General features: G+C 37.8%; 1 protein-coding gene across 1 annotated transcript in view; it reads left to right on the forward strand.

Moving 5' to 3' along the window:
- Positions 1-20,427, forward strand: part of LOC149069404 (transcription initiation factor TFIID subunit 12-like) — a 96,201-nt gene that overhangs the window by 39,013 nt on the left and 36,761 nt on the right. The window contains exon 3 of the mRNA XM_089249645.1: positions 1,074-1,151. Within this exon, the coding sequence (XP_089105771.1) occupies positions 1,074-1,151 (78 nt within the window). The remainder of the gene's footprint in view (positions 1-1,073; positions 1,152-20,427) is intronic.

Consider the following 20,427-nt stretch of genomic DNA (forward strand, 5'->3'; position numbering starts at 1 on the left):
TCACTATTACCACTCGACCACCACAGCGGCAATAGAAATTTGATTTTCTTTTTATTCATTGTTATCAGTTTTTTTATACATTGTTTTTGATCCCAAATTCTGTGGAAATGAAAGATTTTTAAATTCATTAGAACATGAGTTTCTTTCTTGAGATATTAATAGATGATACTATAATTAAAATAATATAATTTGGGAATTCCTTTTTTTCCTCCTCTTTTGTCAATGGTGTTCCTGTTTTTCGTTCAAATTTTCACTTCTAGGCCTGCTTATTGCTTTGAGTAGCTTTCCAAGTTTGCAGCCTTCTCCCAGGAAAAAGTGAGGGGGGGGGGCAACTCTCGGAACTGGCAGTTTTGAAATCCTATATGAAGAAAATTTACATTTTGCACTATATCAACTTGCATGATTGTGCACATGTACAGTAGAGTGGGTCAAAAAAATACAATTGGCATTTTTTTAGGGGCACAGCGATAAAAAGGTGCTAAATGGTCTTAAAATGACACTTGTGATTTTGTTTTACATTCTGATTAGTGTGTCTATATGTGAGCTGAAGACATCATTTGGCACCCTTTTCGTGCTGTGCCGGATAGAAATTAAAAAAAAAAAATTTATATAGAATGGTGACCCACCCTAATGTACAACTTAAAAAGGTAAGTTGCCACTGGGTTATATGAAGTCAAGGGTCTTTCCAGCTAAAAGTTGGCCTTGTTTTCCTTCACAAAATTCTGAATTTGAAAAACTGACAACATAAATAATGCACATAACCATAAATTTGAGCTTTCTTTGTACCAAATTAGTGATATTGTTTTGGTGCCCAGAAAATTATTCAATTTCTACAATATTATGGATCATTAAAAAAAAAAATACTGTTTTTACAAAAATCGGATCCTATAAAAAAATGCAGGATAGACCACCCTTGCTTGAGGTGTCAAAGACAATGAAATGATGAAAAATGATCTATGATTTCTGTCACTTTTGTCAGTAATTGCTTTTCTCAGCTCTTATCTATCTGTGATAAATTTGACTTTTATATAAATTTATTGTTTTGAATTGATTAAATTTTTTTTTTACTAAAGGTTTTAAACAAGCAAAGATTACAAGAACTTGTACGGGAAATTGATCCAAATGAGCAGCTGGATGAGGATGTTGAAGAGGTTTTTATTATTTTTACATTCTAAGAAATAAATGTTAATCAAAAAAAGTTGTTAATTGCACTTTGCCTGCTGATGAATAAAATGCAGTCCGCAGACTATGAAATAAGTTTCTTGAGAGATTTAGAAAAATGCTATGGGGAATTTGCTCACCACAACACTAACTTGATATTTATGCTTGACATATGGAAAGAATAAACAATTCATTGCTTCATATAATTAAAGAAGGAAAATCAACAAAACGCAAATAAATATACAAATTGATGTAGAATTTTCTTAGGAGATTTTTTTTTAATTTTATTTATTTAGCAAAGAAATGTACAAGCATACATAAACAAATAGACACACAGAGACAACTTTTCATCCAAGGTGAACATGACTGTCACGTACTGGATGATGGGTTATTGATTAAAAAAAGTACAATGTGTAAAGGGGGAAAATACCTATATGTAAACACTTTTACATAAACACAAATATAAATGGGGAGGGAAATTGATAGTTAAATATCGAATAATAGATGGGTGAAGAGGGATTCACAACCTTTTTCTCATTATAGGGGTTTTTAAATTTTTTTACTGTAAAAATACACTGTAATCTCGTCTTGTGTGTTTAAGGGGGGGAGTACGCCTATGAAGGCATTAACTCATCTCAGCAAATGAGTGTAATGATTTTTCACATCTATTTTAGTAGTAACTTACTGACATTACTGTCTATTATTTTTTTTGACTTACTGACATTACTGTCTTTTTTTTTTTTATTAAATTGCAACTTCTTTCTTTGTGGCACCAAAATTTTTACGAAGTGTCACAAATAAAAGAAAAAACACTGGGAGCAATTTTTATTTAGCTGAAAATAGATGAAAGAAATTTAAAATTATAGCAAAGGTGAAAGTATGTTTGCATTAAAAATATAGTTGGACCAGCTTATATATATAATGGAGTCGGAAAAACAGCCAAACCTCTTGTTATACGTGAACTAAATCCATACTGTCTTAAAAATTGACCTGTTTAAGCAAAATGAAACATTTAAATGCAATTAATACAATAATAACAATAATCGGAACAATCTGAAAGTAAATATAATGGAATTGATACAGTTTCAAAAAGTTAAAATTTAAATAAAATCTTATGTGATTACATCAGTGGATTGATTTGTCAATTGGTTTTTTTCCTTTTTGTATCACTTGAACTACCAGATAGATACCCACATTAATGTTCCTTACGAAACCTCTCTAACGTAAAGGGTATCTGTGTTGGAAAAATAGTATCGCCCTCCCATAGCTCATCAATCTTGAAAATGCCTCCCTGCAGAGAGCAGGCAGACCTACAACACTGTACTGACATAGTAAAAATTCAAGCATTTCTGTCTTTACTTCAAAAAATAGAAGACATATAGCAGCATGAACACAAAACAAACACAACTCAACAACATGAATATGTTAGGGCCACCACACATATATTCCGGCATGTACCAATTTGTTAGAAATTCTGTAGAGGAATGTGTACGAGGTGAATGTATGGTTAAGTAGTAGTAGCAGCCATCAATCTATCAATCCCACCTAACCAAACATGAGAACACTTTTACAAAGGTTATGATGGCAAAAAGAACAAAAATGTATTGTAAACACTTTCATGTCTTTTTTTATATAATAGGTGCTCAAAGAGTCCCTAGCTATGTTTGAATATAAATAAATAAAAATAAATCTTAGGGACTGGTCCCTGGGCTGATCGAGACAGCAATGTTTACTCTGTGTCCTGGGGGAATTTCTGTCAGCAAACCTTGGTAGCTGTGAAAGGTTATTCGAAACCAATTCTGGTCTGTCAGGCAGGGCCATTTTAACTGGGCCTCCGGACCAAGTGAATGTTTGTGACGCTTAAACTTGCAAAAATTTTTGATTACAAATTAACACGCATGTTCTGTAAAATTTCAACATAGATCCATTTTGTTTGCTCCCCCTTTTCTTAGACTCTGGGTGATGCCCAGATGAGCCCTTACATTAAGACAGCATTATCCTTAGGGGTAGGGGTATTAGAGTAAGTGGCCTCTCAAGATGGCCCCATCAGTTATTAATCTACTCTATTCTTTGCGCCTAACTTATCAAACTTGGTTGGTCCATACTTGAACTCCTAAAATTTCTGCAGTTGTAATGGCACTATCATTTTATGATGACTGCTGTCATCACTAATTAACATCCACACTAATTAAAATTACTTCAGTTAGTATACTGATTACGTATAAAGAGTGTGCCGGCAAACACCCCGAGATGTGGAAGAGTTGATCAACTTTGCCTAAGAATATTAAGAAGACACCAACAAATAAGGCAAGTACACAAAAAATCCTAATACATTTCGACACCAATGGATGTTGTTTTCAGAGGAAAAATATTTAACAGCTAACTGAGTTTCCCACTTGGGTTGAATACCAAATCTCAATGCTCGGTTACTCGGTAAAACAGTATGCCTGTTCACTTCAAACATCGTGGTTAGAATGAAGCTCTGAGCCTGCATGTGATACTAATGCAGCGCCCATTTGTGGAATGGTGCTACCCAATTGGTCTAATCAAATTTTCTTAGAATTCCCACTTGAAATGAATTTAAGCCATGCCATTACGATCGGTGGTATAGATTTATTATCGTTTACTAGTGTATTTTTGAAGGTCTGAATATATGTGCCTTCGTAGAAATCTAAATCAACTGTGGCCCTCTTGACAACAGTGAGCGGCAATGGTAGATTTTTCACATTTCTGATTCTTAACACAGCGAGCATGTTCATTTAATCTTGCTTTTATGGGTCTCTTTGTCTGTCCTACATAACCGAAAGGGCAATAACCACATAGAATGTAATAGATGCTCCATTGTGTTTATTCTGTGGTATAGCATGTGGGGGCATGATACCAGTTTTTAGTGGACACATCTATGGTTTTTAGATTAAACTTTTTAAGAATCGGTTTGATCTTCAGTGAGAGTACTGGATCGTAGGGTATGACTACACTCTCATTGATGACTTTGCATCTTTTTTCAGTTGACAACATGGACCTGGAGGAATATTTAACCCCTCCTTTGTTCGTAGAAGGTTTGTTGCCATTTCTCTTTCAAAATTCGAAATACGATCCGCCTCTCGCAACTCTGAATGAATTAGCCAACATGCTATAATCGTCATATGACAAATATTTTCCAATGAAATCCAGAGCCAAGGTTTCGATCTCATTCTGGAAAGAATTTTTTTATCCCATGCAATAAATTTTTTTCGGATTTCTCGAAACTGTCTTGCTTTTTCTTGAAACTTGAGTGTTACACTTATGTTTTGGTCTTTTTTTTCTGCCCTACATCTTTTGAATAACATGTTTTAGGAGTTTTCTAACACCCCATCCTCGTTGTTGAAAAATTACCTAGCATTTCACATGCATCAGTTGCAACTGTTGATGCTAAATCATTTTCAACAATATCATCTTCATCCATGATGTTCATTTTTCATTAGCACGTAATTTGCATATAAAATGTTTAAATTATCAAATTTATTGATTCATTTTATTATCCTCGAGTGGTCGCGGAGCCCCTGGGAAGTTCTGAGCACCGGTTGAGAGCAGCTGGTCTTAGTGACATACTTCCAACTAGAAAAAATATCCGAATCACGTGTCCAACTCAGACATGCCATTTATGTTGTAAGGGGTTGTATAGTTATGAAATTAAAAACCTTTTTATATCGTCCTCGTGTGCCAAAAAACCCAAAGTTGTTGCTCTGTCTTTCTCGATGCCTAAAATAATTTCACGTTTCTAAGTGCAATATTCACCGAGATACGCAAATTCGAAAAATTGAGGAAATTTGGGAAAAAAACAGTGTTAAATGCGAGTAAAATGGTTTCCCGCATGTAATGCTGTTTTTTTTCCTCGAACTTTCTTCGAATATCTCAGGGAATATTGCACTTAGAAATGTTTAATTTTTTTGTTGGAGGCAGGGAAACAACTTTCCAACTGGGTTTTGGGGCACAGGGTGTCCATATAAAAAGTAAACATTTTTATTTTGATAATTATGCAACCCCTGGCAATATGAATCAAATATCTGTGTACTGCATATTATTCGGGTACTTTTTCCAACTGGAAGTATGCCTCTAGGACCAATGGTTCGCCAGTAAAATGTCATATGCCCCGTAACCTTTGCGCCCTGTATATTAAATATAGTGCGGACTGTTATGTGAAATATTGTGTTGTGTTTAAGCCAACTCACACGTTGCTTCGTCCGCCTGCGAGAGAGCGGCCACATTATGAACCAAAAAGCCACTTGAAGGTAGCTTGTCACCCAACGAAAAAATCAGATTTTCACCGTTTCGAAATTGAAGTCAACAAACTGATAATTTTCTTACTTGAGAATTTGATTATTTATATTTTCCGATGGGCTTAAAATCCTGATAATGAATCATTATTATGTTCACACGAACAGTTTTGTCACTGCGTACATGATTTCTCTGGAATAAATGGTTCAAACAAATATTTAAAATTATTTCACTGGTATTTTAGTTCATCACAGACCTCGCAGCACTCCTATTTTTCCTACTTTTCCTATTTTTTAGAAATGTCCTATTTTTTTACTTTTGCCGCAATCGTCCTTTTTTACCGCAATTCTCTCCTACTATTCCTATTTTATCCCTCCTTCCCTTTTGTTTACAGCCAAAATCTCGCTATGAAAATTCCGAGAAACTGCAAAATGTCACTGCTTTCCCTCCCTTTTTAACGTTTTTTATTCGCATCACAACTCGCTATTAAAAAAGAAAAAAAGAATTCAGTTACATTGGAGAGGGGACGACGACAAGCGTATCTTTTCGCCCCCGCGCTGCAGTCAAAGTGTTAAAAACTCGGTGGAGAAAGCGAATCTGTTTCGTAGATCGGTTGCCGTAAATAAGAAGGCAAAAAAAGAGGGAAGAACAGGCTCTATCCATCCACACACGAGGTTCCATGAGAGACTATAGGTTTCTCTCTCTTGGATCCTGTAACGAGCGTTCATCCGTGGAGCCGGGTTTTCCTAGGAGTAGGGTTTTCACACCGCGTGAACCGAACTGGATCATTTCGCGTCAGCAGGAATGTGTTACATAACCATGTGTTTCCAAGCGTGGCGCATCAGCTCAGGACGGCTATATAGTATATGACTCTGACGTTAGCTATTCTATCGGCTTTATGCTCCGGTTTGAAGGGAAGGGAAATAGAACAACACGAAAATAAAAAGGTCGTTGAAACGCGTGGCACACATGACACTTAACTCCTCCAGAAGCAGTCCGCCAATCATGCCCGACGTAAAGCGCTGTCGTGAGCCGTATTGTGCTCTGTAGGAAAACAGTCGTACTGCTTTTCTTATTGGTGAAAGGACGCCGTGTCGCACTAGGTGATTTCGTTGCACGCAGCAAAGAAAACCTGCTTCTAGGAAAACCTGGCTTTAGGTGACAGAGCCCGAGCCACGTCTGGTTTTACAGGAGTGGGGGGGGGGGGGAAGACAGAACCCACTTTTTTTTAAACCTTCGGAAAATAACTTTCGGGTATCTTTATGTTAGGGGTTATTAACATAGGGGGTGTTCAACATTGAGTAGAGTGTGGGCCATTTCATTGATTTTGAAATGTGTGTCGGGTCACTTGAGCTGACCTGGGTCAGTTGAGTACTCTGGAACTGTGCAGCGGTGATCAGTACATTTTCTGCAGGTCACCTAAATGATCTGGGAATGTGCCGCAGCACACTGAAAGAATGTGTAACCGTGGCGCAGGTTATTGAGTGATCTTTAAAAGTTTCATGGGTCAATTGAGTGCTCTGGAACTGTGCCACGGTGATCTCTAAATATAAATATACTGCGAAATATTTAATGATCAGGGAATATGTCATGGGTCACTTGAATGACGTGTAAATGTGCCGTGAGTCACTTAAGTGTTGGTGAATGGTGTCGCAGTTCCCTCGAGTGATCTAGGAATGTTCCACAGCTCACTTGAGTGAGGTGGAACAGCAGCTCGGGTTACTTGAGTAATCTGGAACTGTGCAGTGGTGATCTGTAAATTTGATGCCACTTGAATGACTTGAAACTGTGCCGCAGGGTCTCTTGAACGATCTGGAAGTGTATCGCTTAGTTCATTTTTACAAAATTAGATTTGAAAATGTGGGCCACAACAGATGACTCTGGGGCCACATTCGGCCCGTGGGCAATGGGTTAAGCATGCATGCACTACATTTCTATGACACCTAGACAGTTTTTTCTTTCTTCGAAAAACACGGGTGGGGGAAATAGATGAAGATCATTAAGTGGACTTTTAAAGTAACAGTAGAAGTTTGATTCATTTCTGTGCAGTTTTGCCATTTGCATTGTTTTTGATCCCACATTCTGAATTTTTTAAATTTGTTAGAGAACTTGAGTTTCTTGAAATATCAATAGATAATACTATAATTGAAATACATAAGGTGTGAATCTCAATGAGACAACATTTTTAAATGCCACAATAATTTGGGAATTGCATTTTTTCCCTCCTATTTTTTTCCTATTTTTTGTCGGTGGTGTTCCTATTTTTCCTACTTTTTTTTTCAAATTTTCACTTCTAGGCCTGAATTCATAGCAGGACTACAACATGAACCCATATCCTTAGTACATGTATTATTGTTGAAAACGATGTGAAAGGTTGAACTTTTCAATTGTGATTCATTTGTGTGGCTACTCCCTCATTACTACTTTTATCCGCATGAAGAGAATAAAATTAACAAACTGCTTGCTACCAGTTTTTGCCGTTTTATCATTCCAAGAATGCGTATTTTAGAAGCTACAACTGAAATTTCTCAATGAAACCATAATCTTTTACACAAAAAAAACTAATTTGGAAATAATACAAATTTCATCCAGTACAATAACTTGATGACATTGTACCGTCTTCCAGCCCAGAGTTTACATTGATTAAAAATAATGTATTCTATTGTTTTTACTGTATTCTGTTTATTTTGCTTTTTCGTTATTTTCATTAATTGAAAATTAATTAAATTAAATTCAAAAATATTTACACTTCAGACAATTTTTGAATAACTATCTTCTAATGGGAAGACGGGGGGGGGGGGGATAGAAAGTTAGTCATGTTCGCCAAGGGGGGCCACAGAAAGGAGAAATGGTTGAAAGGGGGCCATGGACAAAAAAAGGTTGAGAACCACTGGTCTACATCATTACTTGTGGCGACTGTATAAGGAATTATAGCCCTTATACAGTACAGTGGCTATAATTCCTTGGAAGATCACGTGACGGGGTGAATATCTGCGCGATCTCAGCTATTTTCTAATGGCATCCATAGTCGTTTAAAACAATAAATGAAAGAAATAATTTCAGTATTGATGAAAGTAATAATTCCAAAATTAATAAAGCAATAATTCAAAATTAATGAAGATTATTCCAGAATTAATGAAAGATTATTCCAGAATTAATGAAAGATTATTCCAGAATTAATGAAAGATTATTCCAGAATTAATGAAAGATTATTCCAGAATTAATGAAAGATTATTCCAGAATTAATGAAAGATAATTCCGGAATTAATAAAAGAATTCAGCATTAATAAAAGAATTTCAGCATTAGCGAAAGAAACAGATCCAGAATCGACGAAAGCAATTATTCCAGAAGTAATGAAAGAAATAATTCCAGAATTGATGAAATAATTCCAGAATTGATGAAAAAATTCCAGAATTAATGACATTATTCCAGCATTAATGAAATAAATTCAGAAAGAAATAATTTAATCTTTTTCTATCTTTAGAAGAGTTATTTTTTTAGTCTTTAAAAGGAAATTAATTGCAATATTTAGAGACTAAACTGTACATTTCAATGAGGAAATTGACAGGCACGAACTGTGTTATTCAATGTGTCATATGTTTTCCTTGCATTCGTTGTTGTTGCTGTCACTGCAGCTCCCTCCAGTAATAAAAGCTTGATGCTGAAATCCTGTATGAAAAGTGAAAAGCATTGCGACTTGGTGAAAATCTGGCTTCATCTTCGAATTTATTGCTCAAGAAATTTCCTGCCGTGAATGATTCCATCAAGCCTGAAAGTGACATTGTTGTTGAAAACAAAATACAGTCGCCCCCCCCCCTGTATTCGCGGGGGTTACATTCCGGGGGTGACTGCGAATACGGAAATCCGCGAATAACCAAAACCATGGGTTTTTTTAATATCTCTCGTTTATTGAACATCATGAGAAGAGCAGGGTGACGCAGAGGTAGAAGGGAAATGTAAAAGAAAGTGCAGTGATTGTTGGCGATGTTTTCTGAAAGAACATTGTAATTTTTCTGTTTGTCGTGTCTTTTTTTTCATATCAAGTATGTTGACAAGGCTTCCTCTACTAATTTTTCTACATGTGAAGAACATAATATACAGGGATCTATGTTATGAAAATAATCTATTGCTGATTTAAGCTTGAGAAGCCCTTCTGCTATGTTACTTGTGGTGAACTTGTCTTCTACTTCTGTCTCTTGATCTTTTTCATCTGGTACCGCTTCAGTTTTAGGACCAGTCAGCTGCATTAATTCCTCCTCTGCCAATCCAGTATTAAAAGAACTTTGAATAACATGTATTCAATAACAAGGTACCTCCTGACTTCCGGAACGAAATACCGTTTAAACCAATCCAGGAAAAGTGTTTTCATATTCCAAGCCTTTTTATTGTTCATCCAAAATACTGGGAGCTTTGGCTTATCCTTCCCTTTAATGCTCACGGATTCGTAGATTTGAAATAGATGTAAGACTTTACCATGTACCCATACGCATTTGTGCAAAACGACATAGTAGGTCTATCTTTACTTGTTTTAAAAAACCGGGAGCTCGCTTTTCTTCTTGGCATTTTCTTCCAAAATAGTGTAGTTTCGACAGCGTTAAACACTTGCTGAGGTGCATAACCCTTCTCTTCAATAATTTTCTACAAAATCTTTGGAAACTTTCTAGCTGCCTCCTATTCAGCAGAGGCTTGATTACCAGTGATTTTTACATTGCGTAATCGGAATCGTTTCTTAAACCTATGAAACCAACCTTTACTTGTATAAAATTCTGATAAAATAGACGTTTCACCAGCCCTTTCCTTTTGGAAGAGTAAAAATTTTTCGCCTTTTGTGTTATAATATTACAATCAATTGGAATGCCTTTTTGTATCAGTCTTGTACCCACAAAAACAGCATTTTCTGTACAAAAAACGCATGGATCCCGTAGATGCTGCAAAGTTTTGACTGCCACGGGTGCAGCTACAGCCACAGCTTAACGAATTTCAGATTCCTTCTTCTTGGTATAATGTATGACTTGAAATAAAGTATGTAAAAATGTAATTTTTAAAGTAATTTTTAATTTTAATCTGAAAGTTTGTCAAAATTAAATATGCACCTATTATTCATGTGAAAAATATGCGTTTGTAAAAAGAGTCCTTGAGTTTTTAAGTTTTAATTTGAAAAGTGCTTGAATAGTCCTTGAATTTTTTTTCGTTGGAAGAGTACGAACCATGTTCAGCTTCAGTGCAAGGATCATGGACTTTCGATAAGTAAAGATGGAATTAACAACATCATTAGACGGAGAAGTGATTCAGACATTCCATGTAAGAAATCTCTCACAAAGGCTGTTCCGAAGCGACATCAGCGTGTCCTAAGGTCACATCAGCCATAGAACAGGTCGTCAGGCATTTCGCACAACAGGAAAACCCACCAACGCAAAGAACTATGGTCAGAAAGGTAGAAGTAAGCCAGGCAAGCATATCCCAACTCATTAAAGGCAAATTGCAATTACGGAAAGTGTGGAAAGCTTAAGGACACCTGCTAACCCATAAGCATAAAGAAGAACGAAAAGGAATGCACAAACGTTGTATGAAAATTACCTGGCAGGAAACAAGCGGAAATTTGTGGCTTCCTTAGATGAAGCCTGGGTCTACCTGTCAGACAGCAATAAAATTTGAGTCATCACTTATCGTCCTGTCCGTTGCAAGGGTCGACTAGAGTGGATTAGATAATGTAAGGAAGCATTTTCAAACGGATTCATGGTGGTAGCAGGATATTGCACAGAGGGAAGCTCATGATTTGGAAAATCGGAAAAAATACAAAAGTTAATGCAGCCTACTTCCAGCAATCAGTAATGACACCAATTTTCACCAAAGACATACCTGCCTTGTACGGAACTGACACAAACCAGGTTCACATCCACATGGACAAGGCATCCAGCCGCACAGCTAAAAGCTCCTGAGCTTTTTATGAACGGATGGCAAAATCCACAGGAATCAAAGTTATCTCATTTGACCATGTCCCCGTGAAGTCTCCGGATGCAAGTCCGTTGAATTTTTGTGGCTTTGGACTACTTAAAGGGGCACTTGCAAACCGTCGTCCAAGCACAGTTAGCGGTCTATGGAAAATATGCAAGGAGGAGTGGAACAGAATTCCCCTGCCACAGCTTCAGAGAAGTCTCCTTCAATGGAAATTATGATGTCGTGCCATTGTTTGAAAACAGGGTGGTGGCCACATAGAACACAAGTGCTGGTGGAGACGTGGATTTTCCTAGGTGAATTTTATTTCCAAAATCGCTCACATGGAGACTAATCAACCTGTATAAGGAGTAATTTTTCTGTGAAATGGCAAAAGTTTTGCCAAAAATGGTTGAAACAAAAAATTCTAAATAAATTTCCTTCACAAATTTAAAATTCATTTAAATTTTTTCTGAATTATCTTATCTGTCACTAATAAAACGTGCATTACTGAAATGACAAATAAAAATTATTAGACTCTTTCCAAATTAAGCAACATGCATATTGAAAACCTAGGCAGCAAGAATTTCTGCTGCTTAACACCAAAATCTTATTCCTCCCGATATAGCAAAAAAAGTGTGTAAGTGTGTGCACAGAATATAATAAGAGTTTCCGTGAAAAAAAAAAAATTGGCTTCTCACAGAATTTAAAAGAATTATTAAATTTAAAAGCAAAATGCAGAAAACGAGAAAAATATAAATACCTTATTTACTTAAACAATTTCTCAACCTAAAATAGCATGTTAATAGATTACGAATCACGAGTCACTTTCAGAAGTACAGTATCTCAATGACAATTTTTTTCCAATTTTTTATGCCCTTGAACATAAGATTTTGTATGTCTTATTCCATTAAAGCATTGGATGGACAGATTTTTCAATGTTCAAACAGACTTTCTTTATTTGTTAACAATGAACTCTCTTTCACTGTCTGCGTTACCATATGCTGAAGATAAAAAAGCCTTCACCAAAACTGGCAAAATTTTGAACTTTGGGCTGCTTTCAAAGTTACAAAGTTTGAATATGTCTGCCCAATATCTATCTCTCTATTCTCTGAACTGATCTCACTTCATGTAATTGTTTGGATTGTAGTGCAACCCATTCATCACACATAATCAATAGTTCTGTTGGTGATACAATGTTAAACAACATCCCAGCAATACGTGAGGGAGTAATGTACCATCCCAGCAATGCACGAGAGGGAGTGCAAAAAACAAGAAAGGGTGCAAACATTTCATTCTCTCCAACAACATGTTTTGGAAAGGTAGGACATTAATATAAAAAAGGTATCTCACAGAAGCTATGTAAAATGCGCACATGCTCCTAGTACAAACTCCTTCCTCTGACTATTGTTAAGAGCATGCCCCTCCCCCACCAATACAGTGGCGGACCGTGCGGCCATATTGGGCGCCGCTCAAGGAGGGGTGCCCAATGGAGTTGAAAGGGTGGAAAAAGGTTTGTCGACCAAAAAAACTTGGTCAGTAGCACCAAAAAAAGGTTCTGCATGGGTAGAAAATTTTTTCCCTCGAGCCGGCCCTGTTCACCAAATCCGGTTTTTTGCGATGTGAAATTGTTACGATTGGCAACCACCGACGATAACCACACGACCTCATAGTGGCTAGATGACAAAACTATGAATATATTAGCTGGAGTTTTTACAGATCCAATTTTTTCCCAAAGATCTCTGAAAAATTTCGGTAATTTAAACGAGTAAACCAATCCCCTTTTCGATGTATGCCATCTTTGAACGCCGGTTGGCAGCAGAGAAATTACTGTTATTTTCAGTATATAACCTATAACCAGCAGGAGAAAAAACTGTCTCCGAAATCGGAAAATTTGGTATATTCATTCAAGGACTTTTATAGCCCGCCGGTTATACCAATGGAACATGTACAGGACTTAATACTTCAAGGTAGTATAACTACTTTCCAAGGTCACGAGATAACGCGATTGTGGTAGATGGTGGGAAGTGAAAAAAAAATTGAAGTTTATCCAGCCCCGTACCTTTTTCCATGTCTCGGATAGAACGCTTCCAGTGAATAAAATTTTCATGCTGCTTTTTCCTAAATTCCGGGTATTTAATGCACTACAGTGCATTGGCTGTACCTCTGCGAACCACAAACAAGAATTGGTGCAAATGCTCAGGGATTCGGCACCTTGGTGCACAGTGTAGCAAGAGAACTGTTTCGCGCAGTTTGGCACAATTGCTTTTGCACCCCTGCATCATGGTATATTGTCTCACTCAAAAGGTAATTTTTCTCTACTCGATATACGTTTAGATTTAGATGTAGCTATTATATATCAGTCCCATTAGAAACCGAAGGAATCAATGTCGAATAAAAAAATAAAAAATATTATTGACTTTGAGCATCATTGTGTTGTTCATTGTTTAAATAAACTTTCGTACAATTTTAAATGACTTCGACTACTGAAGTTTGAGCGTGTTGTATAATTACATTTTTTCGCTGTTTGTGTATTATTGTGTTTTTTAGCAAAACATACGCACACCAAGAAAATGAAAAGTTTCTTCCAAAAAAAAGTAAAATAAAAATTAGTAAAACTGAAAAAAAAGACCATGTGACAGTCAAGGCCGACCGTATCCGTTAATATAGGTGCCGTGGCCGAGATTCGCTCTCGTGGCAGTCGTGTTGGAGAGTAGTGGAGAACGAGGAAGTTGTTGTGATGTTGCCCACGCGATGTATGTTTTGTTCTAGCCGGATTTTCTCCCAGATGTAAATTTTCAGTCCCTTGAAAATAAAAAATATAGTAGTTTCAACCCTACGAGGCTACAATTTGACGCCCAACGTGAAATATGACAGTTTTTTTCAACTCAAGGGAAATCGTCAGCGTTCAGCCTGAACGTACCTACGAATTGGTAAGTGAAACTTTCGTCGCAAATGTTCGTCCGATGTTCGTTTTCAATCTGAAAAGAACTCGTGGCATCAGTTGTTTCGAATGTTCATCCATGTTCGTTTTCAACCTGAAAAGAATTCATCGCATCAGCTGTTTCGAAATTCGCAAAAGTGTTTGTCGAGTGTGAAAATGTTTAATGTTCGTTTTTTTTATGTCGTTCCGCACGTCTCAAAAGTGTAGATTTTTTTTATTGTTATTGAAACATTGGTTTATATATAGTGTGACATGGCTTATTTAGCAAAAGGAAAGAAGCAAGACCTCATCGTTCTAGCTCAAGCATTGGGAGTAGTAGTGTCAACCGACATGAGTCATTCAGATAAAATCTGCAATAATCAACCACGACGATTATGATGAGGACTTTATGAAAGAATTCCTGCTAACTGTCATCGATGAGAGAATTTCGGACTCTAAACGCCAAGATCAACGGGAACAAGTCACTCTTCAAGCGGAAATCGAAATCCGAAAGTTGGAAATGCAATTCGAACTTGAAAAACTCAAACTTCAACCCGAAGTCGCTTATAACGGTGCCAGCTCTGTGTCAACGTCACCAGAATTTAGATTTGAACTTCATAAACTGCTCCCGAGTTTCGACGTTCAAAAGGATGACATATCCTTGTTTCTATCTCTTGCTGAACGGCAACTCAAATTGACGAAGGCCCCTGAAGAATTTTGGGTATCCCACCTCATCACAGTCCTGCCGAGTAGTGTAACATCGCTCATCGCACAGGAACCTGAAGATAAAGCATCTGATTATCAACATGTAAAAGGGGTCCTCCTGAAACGTTTCCGATTATCTGCTGAAAAATTCCGTCAACTGTTTGCTACTCATAAGAAATCGAAAGACAGTACTTGGCGTGATTACTATTTCGAGCTCAGGTCGTTCTTTGACAACTGGTTAACTGAATCGAACATCACAACTTTCCATGGGTTAAAGGACTTGATCATTACCGACCAGATGAAAAAGAAAGTCCCTCCTGAATGCAAAGAGCATCTAATGGATGAGTGGATAGAAGTAATCTCGCACACTGTTCTTGCCGATAAACTGGATGCCTATGACAATATCAGAAGTGTTTTCAACCGAAACAATTTTTCGAATAAACCCGAACAAGTTCGTAAAACTGTGCAACCCCAAAAATCTGTACCTTTACATGACAGATCGATCGTTTGCTATGGATGTCGTATGCCAGGGTTCATCAAAGCAAAATGTCCAAATTGCTCTCCGTCGACTGCGACAGCTGTGAAATCACCAAACAACGCTATTTTGTACAGCTGTCAACCCACAGACGCTCAGGTATCGCTACCGCTGATGGAAATTCAAGTATGTCAAGATCATAGTCTCATATGTATCGACACAGGTGCGACACACTCGGTTGCAGGGGAACTCTTATACAAGATTTTCCCAAGTAAAAATATACCAATGAACAGTGCCACCACGACTATTTGTCTGGCTGATGGTACCTGGTCTATCAGCAAGGTCTATGAAGTCAAAGTACCTGTACGCGTTGGAAATCGAACTGTCAATACTACCTTTTTAGTGTTTCCAGAGGCAAAGGGAAACCGATCGCTACTGGGATTAGACTTTCTGATGGCAGCAGGCATCGCTGTGGATCTAAAAAGGAAATGTTGGTTTTTCAGTGACACTCCCCACTACCAATTCTCATTCCCACAGATTCCAACGGCTTATTGTGCAGTATCGGAATCAGTGGACCTCATGCATTCATACCGATTGCGTTCTGACGAGGGAAGAGATTTGACTCCCGAGCAAAAGCGTCAACTTAGCGCCCTGCTAAGCAAACATCAGGATGTCTTCAAACCAGGGGGAGAGCCTACTCCATTCGTTCAACATCATATCAACACTGGAAATAGCCCACCAACAGCTGTCCCTCCGTACCGAATGTCTCCAGCGAAGAAAGAGTTGCTACGGTAAGAACTGGATGCACTCGTCGATCAAGGTATTATCGAAGAATGTGATCCCCCATTTGCTGCCCCAGTGGTATTGGTCCCGAAGCCTAATGGAAATGTCCGATTATGTGTTGACTATCGTAAGCTGAATGCGAATACTATCCCCGATAAATACCCATTGCCCAGAATGGACGATCTACTTCATAGTGCTAAGCATACATCTTTCATAAGTTCCTTGGACTTGAAGTCTGGATATCATCAGGTTGGTGTGTTCCCACCAGATCGAGATAAAACAGCATTCGTATGCCCGTTTGGTACGTACCATTTTTTACGCATGCCTTTTGGACTTCGAAACGCCCCGGCGACATTCCAATGACTCATTGATAATTTTCGTCGAGGGCTGCAGGATGTCGACATCCTCGCGTATTTGGACGATATCATTGTTTTATCATCAACATTCGATAATCATCTCAGTGATTTGAAATCTGTTTTTGAGTGACTTAAATCCTTTAAGCTCGCGGCCAATCGAGCTAAATGCAATTTTGTGTGTTCTAGAATAAAATATTTGGGTCACTGGATAACTTCAAAAGGAATCGCGGTTGATCACGACAAAATATCAGCTGTTCTTGCCATATCAGCTCCAAAGAATGTTAAACAAGTGCAGTCGTTTCTACAGTCTTGCTCTTGGTATCGTCGTTTCATTCCAAATTTTGCGGACATGTCAAGGTCCTTGAGTAATCTCACAAAGAAGAAAACCATTTGGAAATGGACAGCTGAAGAACAACAATCTTTCGAGACCCTCAAAAACTCTCTGGTAACTTCTCCAGTACAAGCAAGCTGATGAAACTAAGCCGTTCGTTATCTGCACAGATGCCAGCTCCTATGCATTAGGTGCTGTCTTACTGCAAGGAGAAACCCAGGAAGAACATCCTATCGAATACGCAAGTAGATTGTTGAATGCTGCAGAAAAGAACTACTCTACTACCGAGCTGGAAGCATTGGCAGTTGTGTGGGCATTGGATAAGTTCAGAGGATATGTGGAAGGCGCTGAGATCCATATTGCTTCGAATCACCAGCTCCTAAAGTGGCTAATGAGCCTGAAGTCACCATCTGGTAGACTTGCTAGGTGGGCTTTGCTCATACAGGCTCATAATCTGAAAATAGATTACATACCAGGTAGGGCGAATGTACTTGCTGACATGTTGTCCCGGTTACCAAATGCACCTGAAGATCCTTGTGAGATCCATACAATTACAGTGGATTTTCCTGCTCGCAACCCTAGTGACATTAGGAATGAACAACTCCAAGATGATGATTTAAAAAAAATCATAGAGGCTTTTGAAAAACCTCAAAGGGACACTGATTTCACAACATGGACTGCTCGTGGCTATCTTATGAATCAAGGAGTGTTATTCAGATACGCCCCAGACAGTGAAAATGAGGAAGCACAACTAGTCGTTCCTAAACACGAATGTGAACACGTTTTGAAAGAATACCATGATGCACCTACCACTGCTCATTATGGTGCTGATGGAACATACTGCAGAATCAGTAAACGTTATTATTGGACTGGAATGAGAAAACGTATTGCCGACTATGTCAAAAATTGTAGTGAATGCAATCGCTACAAGGCTGATAACCAAAAACCAGCTGGGTTACTTCAAACCCCTGTATATAATCAACGATTTGAGACCATTGCTATTGATCTTTTTGGGCCTTTACCTGAAACAAAGGACGGTAAACGGTGGATTCTTATCGTGGAAGATTGTGCAACCAAGTGGGTGGAGCTGTTTGCATTGTCCCATGCTACTCCGAGACAATGCGCTACAACGTTGCTCGAAGAAGTCTTTCTATGCTATGGGTTACCGAGATGTATAATAAGTGATAATGGCATGCAGTTTGTCAGTGCGGTAATGCAGCAATTATGCTATATTTTGGACATAGCCCAAGCACTTACTCCCGTGTATCATCCCCAAGCCAATCCAGTTGAAAGAAAAAATAGAGACCTAAAACTTTGTCTCGCCATACTGGTCGGAGATGATCATTCCTCCTTGTCTGAAAAACTATCCATGATAAGATTCGCTATCAATACCGCAACATGTGAAACCACAGGCCACACCGCTGCGTTCTTGCAGTTCGGAAGAGAACTCCGAACTATGGATTACGCTAGATACGATATACGAGCGGTCTTGGCCAACGATAACTTCGTACCTGAGATCACCCCTTACCTCAAAAGCTTCGCGTTCATTATGGACAAACTGAAAGATTCAATCAGTGAGAAACAACACCAACGAAAGGGATATGCAGATCACAATAGAAGAAAAGGACCTCTTTACAATCCCGGTGATCGAGTATGGGTCAACCAACACTTATTGAGCAACGTTGTAAAATGCAAGACGAAGAAGTTTATGCCTCGAAGAGACGGGCCTTACATCGTCTTACCCCAGAGATCCCCATGTACATATGAAGTGGCTAATCCATCTCAACCACAAATACCGCTTGAAGTGTATCATACATCAGCACTTCGACCCTGCAACAACATTGCACATACACCGGTGATGCCTATGCGTCGATGAGGCCGTCCTCCGAAAAAGTCGTAAATTGATCTATCTACAAGTCGTCGTTCTCGTGAAGAATGAACTATATATATATTATTTTTAAAAATATGTGTGGTTTTTTTTTTTTTTGCCCTCTACCATTGAAATGTGTTCGTCAAATATTTTTGATTGTTTATATGCACCGTATTGTTTATGTTTGAAGACTCTTCCTGGTTTCATACCGAGACTGTTTCATGAAACCAGAGGGGGAGTCTGTGACGGTCAAGGCCGACCGTATCCGTTAATATCGGTGGCGCGCCCGAGATTCGCAGTCGTGTTCGAGAATAGTGGAGAACGAGAAAGTTGTTGTGATGTCGCCCACGCGATGTATGTTTTGTTCTAGCCGGATTTTCCCCCAGATGTAAATTTTCAGTCCCTTGAAAATAAAAATATAGTAGTTTCAACCCTACGAGGCTACAACCATGTTATTTTCGCGGATTTAATGCTTTTGTAAAGTTCTGGTTTACGTACCCTGCTGGGCTTAAAATTAGTGATAAGAACACGAGAATAGATGTTGATAAACACCACTTCTTGTCCCTCACATTTCGAGCCTCTGATCCACTTGACTGAAGAATTCACTTACACAAAGTGAATAATAGACATACGTATAAGGAGATAAATAAGAGGGTTTTTATACAGGTGAATTCCAAGAAAAATTGGCTTGGCATATACTGTCTCAATACATGGACGCTTACAACAATAGCAGAAGAATTTGGGTAGTAGTAGCACAATTAATGAAAGACAATTCCACAATTAATGAAAGACAATTCCACAATTAATGAAAGACAATTCCACAATTAATGAAAGACAATTCCACAATTAATGAAAGACAATTCCACAATTAATGAAAGACAATTTCACAATTAATGAAAGAAAAATTCTAGAATTAATGAAATGGATAATTTCAGTTCCAATATAAATGAAGAGATGATTCAGCATTGATGAAAGAGATGATTCAGCATTGATGAAAGAGATGATTCAGCATTGATGAAAGAGATGATTCAGCGTTGATGAAAGAGATGATTCAGCGTTGATGAAAGAGATGATTCAGCGTTGATGAAAGAGATGATTCAGCATTGATGAAAGAGATGATTCAGCATTGATGAAAGAGATGATTCAGCATTGATGAAAGAAAGAATTCCAGAATTAATGAAAGAAAAATTCTAGTTTTAATGAAAGATAATTCAGCATTGAAAGAAGGGATTCCAGAATTGATGAAAGAAGGGATTCCAGAATTGATGAAAGAAGGGATTCCAGAATTGATGAAAGAAGGGATTCCAGAATTGATGAAAGAAGGGATTCCAGAATTGATGAAAGAAGGGATTCCAGAATTGATGAAAGATAATTCCAGAATTAATGAAAGAAAGAATTCCAGAATTAATGAAAGAGAATTTCAGTTCCAAAATAAATGAAAGCGAATTTCAGTTCCAAAATAAATGAAAGCGATAATTCCAGCATTAATAAAAGAAATAATAAAGAAAATAATTCCAGAATTAATAAAACAAATAAACAGGGTTGGCAGGTTTTTGACACATGGCAGTTTTTGACGGTTTAAACCATCACGTCAAAAACCTTTCTCAAAAACCTCAAATATTGCTTTTCGG

The sequence above is a fragment of the Pholcus phalangioides genome, unplaced genomic scaffold, assembly GCF_987345545.1.
Source record: "Pholcus phalangioides strain wild (caught in Gottingen) unplaced genomic scaffold, Ppha-v1.0 ptg000022l_1, whole genome shotgun sequence".
NCBI classification, from domain to species: Eukaryota; Metazoa; Arthropoda; class Arachnida; order Araneae; family Pholcidae; genus Pholcus; species Pholcus phalangioides.